Genomic DNA, 17,811 nt, shown 5'->3' on the forward strand with positions numbered 1-17,811 from the left:
ATGCTTTTAGAGTCCAGACTTGATCTTTAATGATGTCACAAGTGTAGTCATGACATTAGTGTATCAGACTCTATTAGAGTCTTAAGTCTAGACTCTAAAAGTTTTATAAGCACCAGACCTTCAGCACTGTTTGAGATGGGGGTCGTGGGGGAGGGAACTCCCAATTCCATCGAAGGTGACTGATCCTACAACGTTTGTACCTCAGGTAGGCGCTCTACCACCAAGTTACATCCCGCTCGTACCTCACAGTACAGACCCATTGAGACTAAATTGTATATAAATGATAGACCTGTGTACCTGATGTACTATCAGATGACTTAAGATAGATGCTCCTTTAACAGTTTTTGCTGCATCATGTAGGTTTTCTGGACAAAACACATCCACGATGTTCGCTTCTGTCTGTGGCATTCTTCCGGTTCCAAGGGAGACAACACAGCTTAGATGGCGAATTTTATCCACTTGTTTCTGAATTTGAGATAACAAACAGGACCCCGTTTTAGAAAGTGATCTTAGCACTAAGATAATCTTAAGAGCATTAGGTAGTTAAGTACTTAAAGTGATCTTAGCGCTAAGATAATCTTAGTGCATTAGGTATTTAAGTACGCTAATATTGCTTCATATTTAATATTACATTAAAATAAAATAAAACGAGAACCTTGTGAAATATGCATAATCAAATAAATATACCTTGACAGTAATATTGGCAATAATATTAAATATTACGAGCCGCAGATCCAAGGGGGGACATCTTGAATAACGACATAACCGTCACACGCAAATGAAAAAATATATTTGGATCAACTCTTTTAATCAATATAATAACAATGACATGGTTTTATGATCTCTCTTACAAGACTGATATTTGGCACCATTCTTCAAAGGGTATATTGTGTTTGTATTCCCATTTTGAAGTACAATTCCCAATATAAATGTTAAAATCCTCATCTTTTGGTTTTCATAAATATATAGAATACTAGTAACTAGTTACTGCATTAAAATATTGGCTTTATTCTGTGATAGTTAGAACTCTATTTAATAAATAAATGTGCAAGCTGTGTTATCTTTACAATACACTGTATTAAAACTAACAATATAAAAAGTATTGTGCCATATTAAAAATCTAGTCTGAAGCAAACAAGTAAATTCATGAAATTTATCATATGTTGCCAATGTATTTTTATTGTAGAATAAAAACACACATATTTGCAAATTTAAATATATTTTCACACATATTTTCGTGGCAACATTAATACAAACATGAATGTCTGGATGCATCTCATGAACGTTTCTACAATCAAATTATTGTAGTCAATCACCAGATAATAGTCCTTGCTTGGAATTCATTCCAAACTCATAGTCAAATATTATTTAAGCACATTACATGTTTGAAGCTAAACTGGAAACTTCCAACTTTATGTAAAATGATATTGAAGTTCCCCAAAAATTATCTATGGGAGTCAAATAAATATTCCAAAATAAAATCCAGGCTAGAGATTTCATAGCAAGTTTAGCACTACGATATCGTAAAACTGCCATAAGCTATGACATCACTACGACACAGTGACATCATAGTCCACGATGGCTTGACGATATCGTAGTTCTAAAACAGTTTTGAAAATATATGCCCCGAATGAGTAACTTACGTTTTGTTTAAGTGCGACATTATACTCCTGTATCTCTGTGAGAAGGTCAAGGGCTGGATTGTTTGCTATGAGACCTCCGTCTTGTATGTTTTTGTAAGGCTGGAAGTACGTTGGAGCGGCTCCAGTGCATCGCGCAGCTTGCCATATTTTCTGTTCTGTAGATACATGAGAAACTGAGTTACAGTTTTAAAAACAGCACAACAATTTACGTGTTCTTTCAGTTAAATAGACTTTCCTGAGTTTGCTGTCATTGTAAGAAGTTTCCAATTAATTGTTAAAGTTTATTTTGTTTTATAACACCACTAGAGCACATTGGTTTATTAATCATCGGCTACTGGATGTCAAATATTTGGTAATTCTGAGAGGAAACCTGCTACATTTGTTCATTAGTAGCAAGGGATCTTTTACATGCACCATCCCACAGACAGGATAGCACATACCACGGACTTTGGATATACCAGTCGTGGTGAACCTTTTATTTGTTTGGGTTTTTTAACGACACCACTGGAGCACATTGATTAATCAATCATTGGCTGTTGGATGTCAAACATTTGGTAATTCTGACACGTAGTCATCAGAGGAAATTCGCTACATTTTTCCTAATGCAGAAAGGGATCTTTTATATGCATCATCCCACAGACAGGATAGCACATACAACAGCCTTTGGATATACCAGTCGTGGTGCACTGTCTGGAATGAGAAATAGCCCAATGGACCCACCAGCGGGGATTGATCCCAGACTGACTGTACATCAGGTGAAATGCTTTACCACTAAGAAATTGAGTTACACATTTTTAAAAACAGCAAAACACTTTGCTTATTGATCCAGTTAAAGAGTTTGCAGCCATAGTAAGATGTTCTTTTATTAATAGAGATGTTTTAATCTTTAAAATTAAATATATTAATAACATTTTCATGTTTAGAATATCAGTATCTGTATAGCCAAGAGCAGGACCTAACTCTCTACTGAGGTGTTTTGACTCTTAGTGGGTTTTCCCCCATCTTAACCAGTGTCCCACTAATGGTATATCAACGGCCATGGTATGTGCTGTCCTGTCTGTAGGAAAGTGCATATAAAAGATCCGTTGCTACTAATGGAAATATGTAGCGTGTTTCCTCTAAGACTACATGTCAGCATTACCAAATGTTTGACATCCAATAGCCTACGATTAATCAAGCACTGTGCTTTAAAGAAACTTTAAATGTATATTCACTGGTCATCCTAATGTTTGACATCTAGCAGCCTACGATTAATCAAGCATTGTGCTTTAAAGAAACTTTAAATGATCCTAATGTTTGACATCCAGTAGCCTACGATTAATCAAGCACTGTGCTTTAAAGAAACTTTAAATGTATATTCACTGGTCATCCTAATGTTTGACATCCAGTAGCCTACGATTAATCAAGCACTGTGCTTTAAAGAAACTTTAAATGTATATTCACTGGTCATCCAAATGTTTGACATCCAGTAGCCTACGATTAATCAAGCACTGTGCTTTAAAGAAACTTTAAATGTATATTCACTGGTCATCCTAATGTTTGACATCCAGTAGCCTACGATTAATCAAGCACTGTGCTTTAAAGAAACTTTAAATGTATATTCACTGGTCATCCTAATGTTTGACATCCAGTAGCCTACGATTAATCAAGCACTGTGCTTTAAAGAAACTTTAAATGTATATTCACTGGTCATCCTAATGTTTGACATCCAGTAGTACGATTAATCAAGCACTGTGCTTTAAAGAAACTTCATCCTAATGTTTGACATCCAGTGTTAATCAAGCACTGTGCTTTAAAGAAACTTTAAATGTATATTCACTGGTCATCCAAATGTTTGACATCAAGCACTGTGCTTTAGTAGCCTACGATTAATCAAGCACTGTGCTTTAAAGAAACTTTAAATGTATATTCACTGGTCATCCAAATGTTTGACATTCAGTAGCCTACGATTAATCAAGCACTGTGCTTTAAAGAAACTTTAAATGTATATTCACTGGTCATCCTAATGTTTGACATCCAGTAGCCTACGATTAATCAAGCACTGTGCTTTAAAGAAACTTTAAATGTATATTCACTGGTCATCCTAATGTTTGACATCCAGTAGCCTACGATTAATCAAGCACTGTGCTTTAAAGAAACTTTAAATGTATATTCACTGGTCATCCTAATGTTTGACATCCAGTAGCCTACGATTAATCAAGCACTGTGCTTTAAAGAAACTTTAAATGTATATTCACTGGTCATCCTAATGTTTGACATCCAGTAGCCTACGATTAATCAAGCACTGTGCTTTAAAGAAACTTTAAATGTATATTCACTGGTCATCCTAATGTTTGACATCCAGTAGCCTACGATTAATCAAGCACTGTGCTTTAAAGAAACTTTAAATGTATATTCACTGGTCATCCTAATGTTTGACATCCAGTAGCCTAAGATTAATCAAGCACTGTGCTTTAAAGAAACTTTAAATGTATATTCACTGGTCATCCTAATGTTTGACATCCAATAGCCTACGATTAATCAAGCACTGTGCTTTAAAGAAACTTTAAATGTATATTCACTAGTCATCCTAATGTTTGACATCCAGTAGCCTACGATTAATCAAGCACTGTGCTTTAAAGAAACTTTAAATGTATATTCACTGGTCATCCAAATGTTTGACATCCAGTAGCCTACGATTAATCAAGCACTGTGCTTTAAAGAAACTTTAAATGTATATTCACTGGTCATCCTAATGTTTGACATCCAGTAGCCTACGATTAATCAAGCACTGTGCTTTAAAGAAACTTTAAATGTATATTCACTGGTCATCTAATGTTTGACATCCAATAGCCTACGATTAATCAAGCACTGTGCTTTAAAGAAACTTTAAATGTATATTCACTGGTCATCCTAATGTTTGACATCCAGTAGCCTACAATTAATCAAGCACTGTGCTTTAAAGAAACTTTAAATGTATATTCACTGGTCATCCTAATGTTTGACATCCAGTAGCCTACGATTAATCAAGCACTGTGCTTTAAAGAAACTTTAAATGTATATTCACTGGTCATCCAAATGTTTGACATCCAGTAGCCTACGATTAATCAAGCACTGTGCTTTAAAGAAACTTTAAATGTATATTCACTGGTCATCCTAATGTTTGACATCCAGTAGCCTACGATTAATCAAGCACTGTGCTTTAAAGAAACTTTAAATGTATATTCACTGGTCATCCTAATGTTTGACATTCAGTAGCCTACGATTAATCAAGCATTGTGCTTTAAAGAAACTTTAAATGTATATTCACTGGTCATCCTAATGTTTGTAGTAGCTCAAACCATTTTCTTTCCTAATATAAATTATTTATTCGGATGTACAAAATTAGTGGGAGGTAGAATCCAGTTTGGGCTACTTCCACCATTACGACCATAAACACCTAGTAAATACAGCCACCGATGAATTAAACATGAAAATCTATTTAATATGTGATGTTGGTCATTAAAAAGGGTGAGCGGGATGTAACCCACTGGTAAAGTGCTCGCTTGATGCGCAGTCGGTTTGGGATCGATCCCCGTCGGTGGGCCCATTGGGCTATTTCTCACTCCAGCCAGTGCACCACGACTGGTACATTAAAAGCCGTGGTATGTGCTATCCTGTCTATGGGATGGTGCATATAAAGGATTCATTGCTGCTAATCAAAAAGAGTAGCCTATGAAGTGGCTACAGTGGGTTTCCTCCCTCAATAACTGTGTGGTCCTTAACCATATGTCCGATGCCATATACAACCTTCCTTCATTAGAAAGGCTTGTTGTCCACTATTTCAAAAAATTCAATGTACTACTAGGTTTTTGGGGAGACCTATAACAGTCTCTGTTGCAAAGATACTTGGCACATAATTTGAACGAATAAAATAAAAATGCTTTTGCGTTGGACTGTTCTCAAATGTTTAACCTTTAAAACTTGTCATTCTGAAAACCAAGACTTTGACAATAACTAGTTCTGGACCCCGTTCCACGAAGCGATCTTAGCACTACTATCACCGTAAATATCTACCATCGCGCCCTTAGTAGCTCATTATTGTTGTAAATTAGGGTAAAAATTGGTACGAGGCAGTTATAAGCCACTAACGGAGATGTCAAATGGCAGTTAGATTATTATTTGATCATTTTCTAAGGATACTAACTTTTTATATAAAAATGGATCTAATATATACCAAATACCTTTTCAGAAACTCGGCGTTCGATGAAAAACATTAAAAAATACGGGAGATAACTCTCATGTCTTATGCATTCAGCAACTATCGCTTAGCAAATAAACTGACAAAGTTACTTTATGGATGTCCAATACCAATGAATACATCCTAGATGTTCTGAAAATTTATTATTTAACTAATTCATACTTCTTCGCAAAAAATGTTTTAATCATTAAATGGGCATTAAATTATGGCTACCTTAAGGTTGCTTTGTGGAACAGCTGTAAAGTTTAAGGTGCCAGTTGTAAAATTCACCGTAAGTCACTACAATTAACCTTAGCTACGATTCTTTCGTGGAACGGGGCTGTTAGTCCTTGATATATTCATTGCTTACATTAATTAAATATTTGGAAATCACATTTTATGGAACCAGCATCCATAAAAGGTTTATTTTTCAATGCCTTTTTCTATTGTTGCACACAAAAATATGTTTTAAAAAACTCAGAAGAAGTAACACTATGCAACCCTGGCAATTAACCATGGCAACCAGCAGTGCCTTGGAGATTACCTCGATGTTTTTAATTTTTCACTGCATTTACTCTGCCATGGACCTTTCCATTTTTTATGTCACTTTTCTCAGTGAATTATTTATATTGGTAAACTCTTACAAATGAACCACAAAACTGCTGTGGAAAATATCTGTTCCCACGTCATATTTTATGTCATGACTATTTTGTTAATGGCCTGGATTGAATATATATAACAGACTTGCATGATTCATGGTGCTTATATTACAAACCTTCAGGCTTGGGCATTGGTGGGATTTTATCTTCTTTCTCATCGTCTGGGCGAAGCTGGTTCAACGGTCTGTGATAGTTTCGGAACATGTGCAACTCAGGTGGGTGTCGATCGGCTAATACACCAGTTACCAGCACTCTCGTAAACAAAGCAAGATAAAAATCATTACCTAGTTGAAGTACTGGAGACATTTATCCTATAACTTACACATAATACCCATGTGATAAACCCATTTTGATTATTTCTTTTGCTACCAACAGATCATTATTTACAATTCAACAAAACCTGTATACATGAGCGTAACATTTTGATACGGTTTAATTAAGGTGTGTGATATCAAACTACATTTGTGCTAATCACAGTGACATCATATTACTGATGGAAGCGACTTTAGAACTGTTAAAACGTTATATAATATACCAATCAGAAGTAAGCCGGAAACTGTTTTTGACTGGTTTCTTAGTTTGGTTTCCAAAGCACAAGGTGACTGACAATAAAAATGGAGAGCTAACTTATTCCTTTATCTGATGGTTATAAGTAATTCTTTGCAAGCCAAAATAATTACAGATTACCAAATGGGCTAATATGGATAAGAATAAAGTTGTTTCTCTTCCCAAGAAATGGGATTAAATCTATTCAGGATGAGCCTCACTTTGGATGTTTTATTTCAGCCATGGTTGTGTTCTCTCCAAACTCTCGTTTCAACATCAGCTCAAAAGCTTCCGGTGAGTATGGCCGTGTTCCTTTGAATACCTCATCCTTCATTCGGAAGAAAAGAACTTTCAAATAGTGCAGAGGAAATCCTGAACAAACAAAAAGAGTACATTTATGTTTTTATTAACCTACAGTTAATACATTTGTTTACAAATAAACATGCAATTAATTTGCCTTCCACAAAACATTCAGTTAACTAACTTTATGCATCTTAAATCTGGGGCATGTGCATGTTCAACAGGTCGAATCCCCCCGCTGAAGCAAATTGTTTTTTATATATATATATATATATATATTTGGGGGGGGGGGGGGGGCATGACTCAATTCCCCTAATAAACTTCACTTGCCAGTCTAGACCCCCCTGCTAAAAGTGCACAAACACTTGTAAACAATTCTAAAGTAACTAGGAGGGGCACAAAAAGTAAAACAAATCGGGGAACAATAATTGATGATCTTCTGTAGGTAGACAATTTTAAACTAAAAAGGGTACACACTCAGGGCTATCTGGGGCAACTGACCCTTCTTTGCTTACTTTGTAACACAGCACATATCTGGCTTTAAAATGGAGAGTAATACATTTAGTGTGTGTCATAGATAACAAATATACCCAAACAACATCGAACAATGGTGTTTAGCGGTAAAAAAATAAATAACGTTGATGGTTTATTCTAGAAGGTTAAATAATAAAAATATACCTAAAAAAGCATCCATAAAAACATAATATTAACATAATATTAAATGTTTTGTTTTGTTGACTACTGTAATGAAAATTTTTTCTGTTTTCAACACACTCCTACCAAAAGCAATGCACAATGCCAGGAAGCCCCCGGTACTGGTTCCACAAATCCAATCAAAACAATCTTTGATTGGTCGACCAACAATTTTTTCAATTGCCATCAATGTTTCTATCAAGACAAGACTTCGAATACCTCCACCATCAAGGGAGAGAACCTGCAATGATTGATCAACAAAAAATATAAAGACCAACAAAAATATATGTCACAAGTATAAACATATTTTCTTTATTACCCTGTCTCTGACACCATTAAACTAACATGCCCGGTCTCTGACACCATTAAAACTAACATACACCATCTCCAATATCATTAAAACTAACATACCCCACCTCTGATACCATTAAAACTAACATACCCTGTCTCTGACACAATTAAAACCAACATACCCTATTTCTGACACCATTAAAACTAACATATCCTGTCTATGACATCATTAAAAGTAACATACCCTTTCTCTGACACCATTAAAACTAACATATTCTGTCTCTACCATTTGTGACACCCAATAGGTGATGTGTATTTTAGTGCTGGGGTGTCATTAAAATTAAATCATTCATTCATTCCAACACCATTAAAACTAACATACCCTATCTCGGACACCATTAAAACTAACACACCCTGTCTAAGACACCATTAAAACTAACATACCCTATCTCGGACACCATTAAAACTAACATACCTGATTTCTGACACCATTAAAACTAACATACCCTATCTCTGACACCATTAAAACTAACATATTATTTCTGACACCATTAAAACTAACATACCCTATCTCTGACACCATTAAAACTAACATACCTTATTTCTGACACCATTAAAACTAACATACCCTATCTCTGACACCATTAAAACTAACATACCTTATTTCTGACACCATTAAAACTAACATACCCTATCTCTGACACCATTAAAACTAACATATTCTGTCTCTGACACCATTAAAACTAACATATGGTCTCTGACAACATTAAAACTAACATAGTTTGTCTCTGACACCATTAAAACTAACATATTTTGTCTCTGACACCATTAAAACTAACATACCCTATCTCTGACACCATTAAAACTAACATATTCTGTCTCTGATACCATTAAAACTAACATATGGTCTCTGACAACATTAAAACTAACATAGTTTGTCTCTGACACCATTAAAACTAACATATTTTGTCTCTGACACCATTAAAACTAACATACCCTATCTCTGACACCATTAAAACTAACATATTCTGTCTCTGACACCATTAAAACTAACATATTTTGTCTCTGACACCATTAAAACTAACATATTCTGTCTCTGACAACAATAAAACTAACATATTTTGTCTCTGACACCATTAAAACTAACACATTTTGTCTCTGACCATTAAAACTAACATACCCTGTCTCCAAAATTAGATCCTCCAGTTTTATTCCTAGGAGCCCCATCACAAGTCACCGAGGCACACAATAGTTTGTCCAATATGGCTGAAAATAAAACATTAAACTTGAACTTAAGTAGTCACATACTGTACTTAGGAATTTTATTTGTCAAATGGTGACTGCTTCTCTTTAACCACATCTTTAAACAAGTATAAACCTCATTTAAAGAATTTAAAAACTTTAACAAAATACTTAGTTAAACTTGATCAAAGATGTGATAAAAACTGAAATAATATTTAAAAAGCTGAAAAGTCTACAGCCTAATTAAATCAAGTTTTTTTTTTCTACCTTAAAAGAGTTTGTTGCTATTGTAACATGTTCTCGACCAGGTAGAGCCTTTTTTAACAACTACTATATTATATTTAATGCAAATTTTTGCTTAGAATATCAATGTCTGTGTATTCAATGTATTTCTGGTCATCCTAATTTTTGTAGTTAGAATTATATTTTTTCTCCCAATAATTTAGTACGGTACATAAGAAAAAATAGATACAGGTATTAGGAAATAAAAAGGTGTTTAAGTTACTACAAACATTAAGACGATCAGAAAGATGCTGGATGTAGAATTACTGATTTTTTAAAAACAAGGCCATTTATTTAAAGTGTCATTTTATAAAGGCCTCATCAGTCGGAAACTTACAATGGCAGCGAACTCAGTACAGTACACAAAACGCTGAAATATCACGTCCTTGCTTTAACCAAATGTTTAGAGAACTTTAACCAAATGTTTAGATATGTTTGTAATCAAATGTTCATAATAACATTAATCCAAGATCCAACAGTAAAAAGAAATCAGTCATATTTAGATCTATGCATATAGGCAGCAGAATTACATTTATAAATGAAATTTACTACCCATATGGTTAAAAATATCTTGGTACATATCAAAGTGATATGTCCCACTAGAACACCAAGAGGGACGTAACACTTCGACGTAACACGATGAGGTCATCGATTGGTGCTCTCCAACCTTACAGGAATGTTAATCAAACGAGTTGAGTGATATAATTAAGATCGATTATAGGTAATAAATAGGATATTAAACTCGTTACCATTTCATATCATGTTTATGTCCCTCGTGACAATTGAAAATTATTTCACTCAGGACATAAACATGATACGAAATGGAAGCTCGTTTAATATCCTATAAATAGAAGTGAAACTAAAATTACAGAGAATACAGATCCCTGCATTTAACTAAAATATAGAAAATGTCCCCAGTGTTGTTCAACATGTGATATATAATTTGATGTAAATGTGAACATGAAGGAATTCCAATACCGTACCTACATCATCTCTTTGAAACAATGTCTTCAGTTTTTTGTCTGGGGAACAATTATATGTCCCTTCAGCTAGGCACCCATCCTCGCATCCTGTAACATCCTTGTCACATCGCTTAGCTCCAGAAATATGCAGATGATACAGTATCAAATCTCTGCAGACAAAATTAACTTAGGATTTAACTTTTTCTTATTAAAAAAAAAGAAGAACCCCTACCCCACCCCCATATCAATGAGTTTTATTCAAATGTCATGTGTTTCATAAATTAAAGACCCTTTGTAATCTTATATGGTGTTTCTGTCTAGAACTCCATTTCTTGTGTGAAATAGTATTGTTTTACATGGTAGAAAGTGACTTACAATAACCATACATTGTATCAGTGGCGGCACAGTATAAACAATAGTAGTACGGCTAAAGGTTGCCAGACTCTCCTTTCAAATTTACCTGTGAAAATACAACAGATACAACAAATATACCGCCACCCTGCCACGCCCCTATGTATACTAATTATAAACAGTGCTGCATATGGTGTGACTGCTGTATAAATAGGATATTCATGCTGGGGTGTTTGTTTGTTTTTTAGGTTTTTTGGGGTGGGTGGGGGATTTCTCTTTTCTCTGCTGTTGCTAACACATATCTATCTCCTACAAAATAACCTGTCTGAGGTGCCAATCAAGAAATATTAGTGCGCAAAGTTATTTCCCATTACTGCATTTTTATTTCTGTTTTAATTCATAGCTGACCTGTTTTTATTACTAGACACTGAAGCCATATGTCTTGGAGAATGTCCATCCTTATTTTGCAGATTAATATTAGCTCCATAAATGATGTACATGTGAACAAGTTCGACAGCGTCTTTCTGCAACAATAAACCATTTTAAAACTGCAGTCACTCTTCTGCATCCTTATTTATTCACTAAGGACTGCTTATATTCAGTGAAGGATCAAAGTTTTAACAGATTGAAAGGGCCTTATCATTTTGGAACGGGTCACACATTTCATTTGTACTATCACAGGATTCAAACTTAAGAATTTTAAAATTGCCGTGAAAGAAATGCCTCACTGCCTGTAATCTTGAGCCTTCCTATGGCAATTGTTTTTAAAAGTGACTTTTGCAGAAAATAAACATTACTGAAAGGTTATTTTGCTGTATGTAGCAGGGGACAATAGTTCAAAATTTTAGGTAACCGGAAATCAGTTCACATGAGTTTTACTTAGGTAACCTATTGTTCGGTTACGTGAATATAGTTCTCGTAACCGATTAGTTAGGCCTACCTAATCCTAAAACACTTGAACTATGGTTCTGTGTTACATTAGTGATTCAAATGTATTTAAAACAAACTAATTTTCACTTTCATGACTGATATATGGTACTTTTAATTTTAGAATGTAATTGTTCACCACGTAACCAATTGGCGGTTCTCGTGATTTTAAAGTTGCATAACCGACATGCGAACAGAACAACGGTTCTCGTGAAATATTGTGCCCTGATGTAGATATATTTCAAATGTACAAATATTAAATAATAGCACATAATTTAAACCATATGTATACATTTTAAATTCAATGAGGAGCTTTACTGACAACAGTCATTTTTATCCAGTAACACAAAAATGCCATCAGTGACGCTCCCAACCAACAGCAATTTATATCTCAAAAACGGCAATTGCCGCCGGTGCCATCATCAAGTTCAAGCCCTGCTACCAAATTAACAAACCAATTTAACAAGTAACCAACCTGTACAGCTTTGTGGAGAACAGTTTCACCATCCGAATCAACAACGTTTACATCAGCTCCTCGGCTAACCAGTGCTATACAGCAGTCAATCTTTTGATCCATCATCATGACTTGGAGAGGTGTGAAACCTTGTCCGCAAACAGCATTCATATCACAGCCTTTGGGATGCAGCATCTGAATAATCTAGAATTAAAAAACACAAACTCACAAAAAAAAATTCAATCTGCAAAAATAAATATGGAAGTTAGTTTACATAGTGGATGACCTATGTTGATGGTTATTGTCCTCAGAGGCACAAAAAAGACAAGAAAAATAGTTTTACAATGGCTCAGCACATTTACTTAAACTACAGTTATTTAATGTCTAATACATGACTACTGTATAATACTTTATTTTCGCATGGAATTTATTTTCGCGTATGAATGAAATTCGTGAAAATATATTCCACGCGAAAATAAACTTTTTATAAAGGCCGACAAATTAAAAAAAAAAAATGTAGTCTCGTTCAACTATACCACATTAGTTTCCGATGAACGAGGCTAGTAGTAACAAAGCGGTGCTCCCTCCTGTCACGGAACAAACCACAAAACACAAAAGCTGTTTAAAACTTTAAATCAAGAACACGATTGTAAGTACATACGTACATACATGATAATAAAACAATACTAACACTAAAAAGCTTTATGCTGTTTTCCTTCACATGTGCTAGCGATCAGTTCATCGGACAGAGTCTACACGTGTTCAACAACGGAAGTAAACATGCATTATCACAGTATATTAAAAATGTGGAAGTGAAAAAATCCGGACTGGGCTATGTTCAGATGTTTCACAATTTTATTGTTATTTTTGGCCTGTTAGCCAATCACAAACCGTTTTGAACTAGTATTTTGACGGCAATAAATATTGTTTCAATCAAACTTAAGTTACTGAGTACTAGTAGCTTGTGCCTTCAAATTTCGTTTCGTTTGTTTTCGGTTTTTGTTTTTATAACAATTATAAGGACAATAAAGTCTTGATTGGTTAAAGCAGGAAAACTATTGTTTTATGTGTATAGCACTCGCGTGTACATGTAGGATTAGTTCTACAGATTAGCGTAACAACCGGCAAAACTAAGTTCCGTTTTCAAAACAAAATTATTGACATCTGTACTTCGTTTTTTTTATTGATGGGTGTTGGGAGATTCGCGAAAATAAATGTTCGCGAATTGACCCATTTTCATTAAATCGCGAAAATTTGATCCCGCGAAAATAAAGTATTATACAGTATTTCAATATTTGGATGAGAGAGACTGAAAACCGTTTGGCGCCATACAGGCTACTTCTGAAAGGCAGCAAGGGATATTATATATTATGCACTTTCCCATAGCTAGGAGAATATATACCATAATATGGCCTTTGATGTAGCAGCCATGTGGCACTGGTTGGGACGTGGTAAAAAAAAACCCAAAGAGTCCATTGATGGCAATTTGATCTTGATACTCATCACTGCTCAGGTGAGTGCCCTTCCACTGTGATACATCCACCCATCCCCCATGAGTAAAAAATCAAATAAGTACCAGTAAGTAATTCATATTTGTATTTTCTGTTGTGTGATAATCTTCCTGCATGGTCCGGGGATGGTTGAAACAGGCTTAATTGTAGAGTACTCGCCTAAAGTGTCATGGGACGAACGGTGGGCTGGAAGATCGATGGCAGCCCCAGATTCAGCCAGCTAACGTTTTACTGATGTTCACAAACTATTTGATTGGTTACTGAAATTTGATTTACCAGGAAGCGCATAAACCTGTCTAGTGGATGTTTTTCTGCTCGGTCTGGCTGAACTCAGCCCAGGCTTGAACTTGTGTTATTTCCTATCCCAATGACCGGTCCATCAAGGGTCATGGTGTGTCCTGTCATGTCTATCACTGGCTACTTTTTAATATGAGTTGCCTATATGAGTTGCCCCTTGACTAAGGGGGTAGGATCTAGCTCTGTTGCTTGGGTCATAGGATCGAAGCCCATTGGTGGATCTATATTCAGACTGGGTCTTTTCTCATCCCAACTAGTGCCCCATATCTGGTATATAAAAGGCTGAGGTATGTGCTGTCCTGTGATGAAAAGTGCATATAAAAAAGCCCTTGTTATTAATGGAAACATGTAAGTTTCCTCTGAAGGTAGTGTATCAAGAATTCTCAAATGACTGACATCCAATAGCTCATGCAATTAACAAGCATTCTGAGAGTACTGCTAATGCAATACATGTTCCCTACTGGCCGAACAAATTTTCTTATCTCCTAAGTTCAAAATCCATAACTGTGAAAAATGGGTAAACAACCATGAACGTTAAACATGATAAAAACATATACAAAGGTTCATGTCAATATCATTAGGTATTTCAACAAAGTTTGGAAAACTAATTTTCGTATCTCTTAAGTTTAAGGGCCATAACTCTGTCAAAAATGGGTAAATTGTCTTGATCTGTAACATTACATGATAAAGCTATACAAAACATCTGAAAAATTATATGTGGGACAGACGATTGATAGACAGACGGACAAATGGATAGACACATGGACAGATGATAGACAGACAGGATGAAGATGAAACCTGTTGGGCCGGTAAAGAACTAATAAATTAATGTACTGTAGTGGTGTCGTAAAATTAAACAAACTTTAATTTTAATTCTCGACCAAGTATTGAAATAATATACATTAGGCACCAGATGGCTGTAGTTTATAAATGTAGTGAGGTGTCCATGACATGTGTCAATTGATGTGCGACCTGGCCAAAGAGTGTTTTTTCTTACCAACCTCTTTATTTGCCGCCCAGTGTAGTGGAGTCCTCTGGTATGTGTTTTCAAGTGCACTGATCTGGTTTGGATGTATTTGTAAAATGAGCTTGAGAGACCTGAAAACCAAATACTTTCAAGTTAATCTATCAATATCTGCTTCCATGGAGGACAAACAAAAGAATTTCTATGTAATTTATAAAAAATGTGCTCAGTCGGTTGAGTGCTCACCTGAGTTGCTTGCGTTGCAAGATTGAACCACCTTGATGGATGCATTCAACTGCTTGGGGGTTTTCTCGTTCCATCCAGTGCACTACAACTGGTCAAAGGTCATGGTATGTGCTTTCCTGTCTGTGGGAAAGTGCATATAAAAGATCACTTTCTGCTAATGTTGCGAGATTCCTCTGATGACCAAGTGTCAGAATTACCAAATGTTTGACATCCAACAAAAAAAAACCCCAAAAACTTCATCAAAAAGAAAATTCCACAATAGTCAGATCTCCATTACTATTATAATAACAGGACATCCTTGCATGTAGAATTGCTATAAGAATTTGTAAATAAATTTTTATTTTAAAATCTATAATGAAATCTTAATTCCTGAGGTAACATCGGTCCTAACTAATCAGATGGTCCCACTTCATGTATATATCCCTCCCAACATCCCTCTAATAAGTAATATCTGAGAAAGGAAAGGAATGATTAGTGACACCTCAGAACATTACTTACATAGCAGCTGTTACATAGGTTACTCCTTTCAGTTAGCAGCAATGGATGTTTTAAATGCACTTTCCCACAGTAGAACATCACAAATTATGGCCTTTGATAAATCTACTATGGTTGGGATGGGGACTATAACATTTCGAGTCAATCAACCAAGAGAAATGATCATATGACCAACTGATCCCTACAAGTGAGCTACATTTCAGTCTCTAGAGTATACACCACCAAACCAAATACCACAGAACACAATATGAAGGAAGGAAATGTTTTATTTAACGACACACTGAAACACATTTTATTTACGGTTATATGGCGTCGGACATATGGTTAAGGACCACACAGATACTGAGAGAGGAAACCCGTTGTTGCCATTTCATGGGCTACTCTTTTTGATTAACAGCAAGGGATCTATTATATGCACCATCCCACAGACAGGATAGTAAATACCACAGCCTTGCAATGGCTCGAACATATGTTGTTAACGTTTATTTCAATGGCACTCCACATATATTTTACTGTTATTGTTACTTTATTTACGTGCCTATATCCAAAAGAGGTCCAGGCACTTTATACTATACCTGATACACTGATACTAGTTCAAGTCAAATTACAGGCATTCACTGGCCAAAAGAAAATTGACAGCACTTTATGACAACTAATACAATTGACAGCACTTTATGACAACTAATACAATTGACAGCACTTTATGACAACTAATACAATTGACAGCACTTTATGACAACTAATACAATTGACAGCACTTTATGACAACTAATACAATTGACAGCACTTTATGACAACTAATACAATTGACAGCACTTTATGACAACTAATACAATTGACAGCACTTTATGACAACTAATACAATTGACAGCACTTTATGACAACTAATACAATTGACAGCACTTTATGACAACTAATACAATTGACAGCACTTTATGACAACTAATACAATTGACAGCACTTTATGACAACTAATACAATTGACAGCACTTTATGACAACTAATACAATGACATATCTAGCTACACATATGTCACCAATGGCAAGCATGTCAGTATTTAATACTCCATTTAAAGTTAGAGCCACTTTGAACTCTGACCTTGTCAGATACTATTTGGTATACTGCTATTTCTAGTATGATACAAAATGATTACTTTACATCTCCGCTTCTGGCTGCAGCGTGGACTGGTAAACAGTCTGCAGTGGACACAGCCGGGTCGGCACCAACGTGGATGAGAATATCGGTGGCATCGGGCAGCATCTTACTGCAAGCAATGAAAAGAGCTGTCTCCCCTTTACCATTCAACCAGTTGATTGCCTCTTCGGTGTCGTAACATGCAAGCAGCTGAAATCAAAGAGATATTATTTAACAATGAATCATAAGAAAATGTATCAAATATTGGCATAAAAAAAGTCCTTCATGTTTAAAAATAGCAGGTGAGAGGTAGATCACTCGCCTCATAAGCTCCAGACTTTTGATGTCACTTACACATGACATCACATGCATAGATACATTACACAATCATTGATTTGACTTCTAGGGCATCGAACAATGTAACTGAAATAACACAGATAATAGCTTTTCCCCTTAATATTGTATGAATTGCAGGATAAAAATAACAAATAGTTAATGATGTAGGATATCGGCTTTAAATCCTGTTTAGGCTGAATGGGAAATTCCATTCAGCAACCTCGTGGAATTTCCCATTGCTACCTTCACAGGATAAAACCACTATCTTACGTCATTGACT

The 17,811-nt window shown here is 35.3% G+C and overlaps 1 protein-coding gene across 4 annotated transcripts in view; it reads right to left on the reverse strand.

Annotated features, from left to right (window-relative positions):
* LOC121379264 (85/88 kDa calcium-independent phospholipase A2-like) overlaps positions 1-17,811 on the reverse strand; it is a 28,289-nt gene that overhangs the window by 2,023 nt on the left and 8,455 nt on the right. For all 4 annotated transcript variants that reach the window (XM_041507794.1, XM_041507795.1, XM_041507796.1 and 1 more), the window contains 11 exons: positions 17,215-17,405; positions 15,358-15,454; positions 12,570-12,752; positions 11,576-11,691; positions 10,838-10,986; positions 9,511-9,596; positions 8,127-8,280; positions 7,268-7,418; positions 6,617-6,753; positions 1,644-1,798; positions 298-465 (listed from right to left, as the gene is read on the reverse strand). In XM_041507794.1, the coding sequence (XP_041363728.1) occupies positions 298-465; positions 1,644-1,798; positions 6,617-6,753; positions 7,268-7,418; positions 8,127-8,280; positions 9,511-9,596; positions 10,838-10,986; positions 11,576-11,691; positions 12,570-12,752; positions 15,358-15,454; positions 17,215-17,405 (1,587 nt within the window). The remainder of the gene's footprint in view (positions 1-297; positions 466-1,643; positions 1,799-6,616; positions 6,754-7,267; positions 7,419-8,126; positions 8,281-9,510; positions 9,597-10,837; positions 10,987-11,575; positions 11,692-12,569; positions 12,753-15,357; positions 15,455-17,214; positions 17,406-17,811) is intronic.

This window comes from Gigantopelta aegis, chromosome 8 (assembly GCF_016097555.1).
Source record: "Gigantopelta aegis isolate Gae_Host chromosome 8, Gae_host_genome, whole genome shotgun sequence".
Classification (NCBI taxonomy): Eukaryota; Metazoa; Mollusca; class Gastropoda; order Neomphalida; family Peltospiridae; genus Gigantopelta; species Gigantopelta aegis.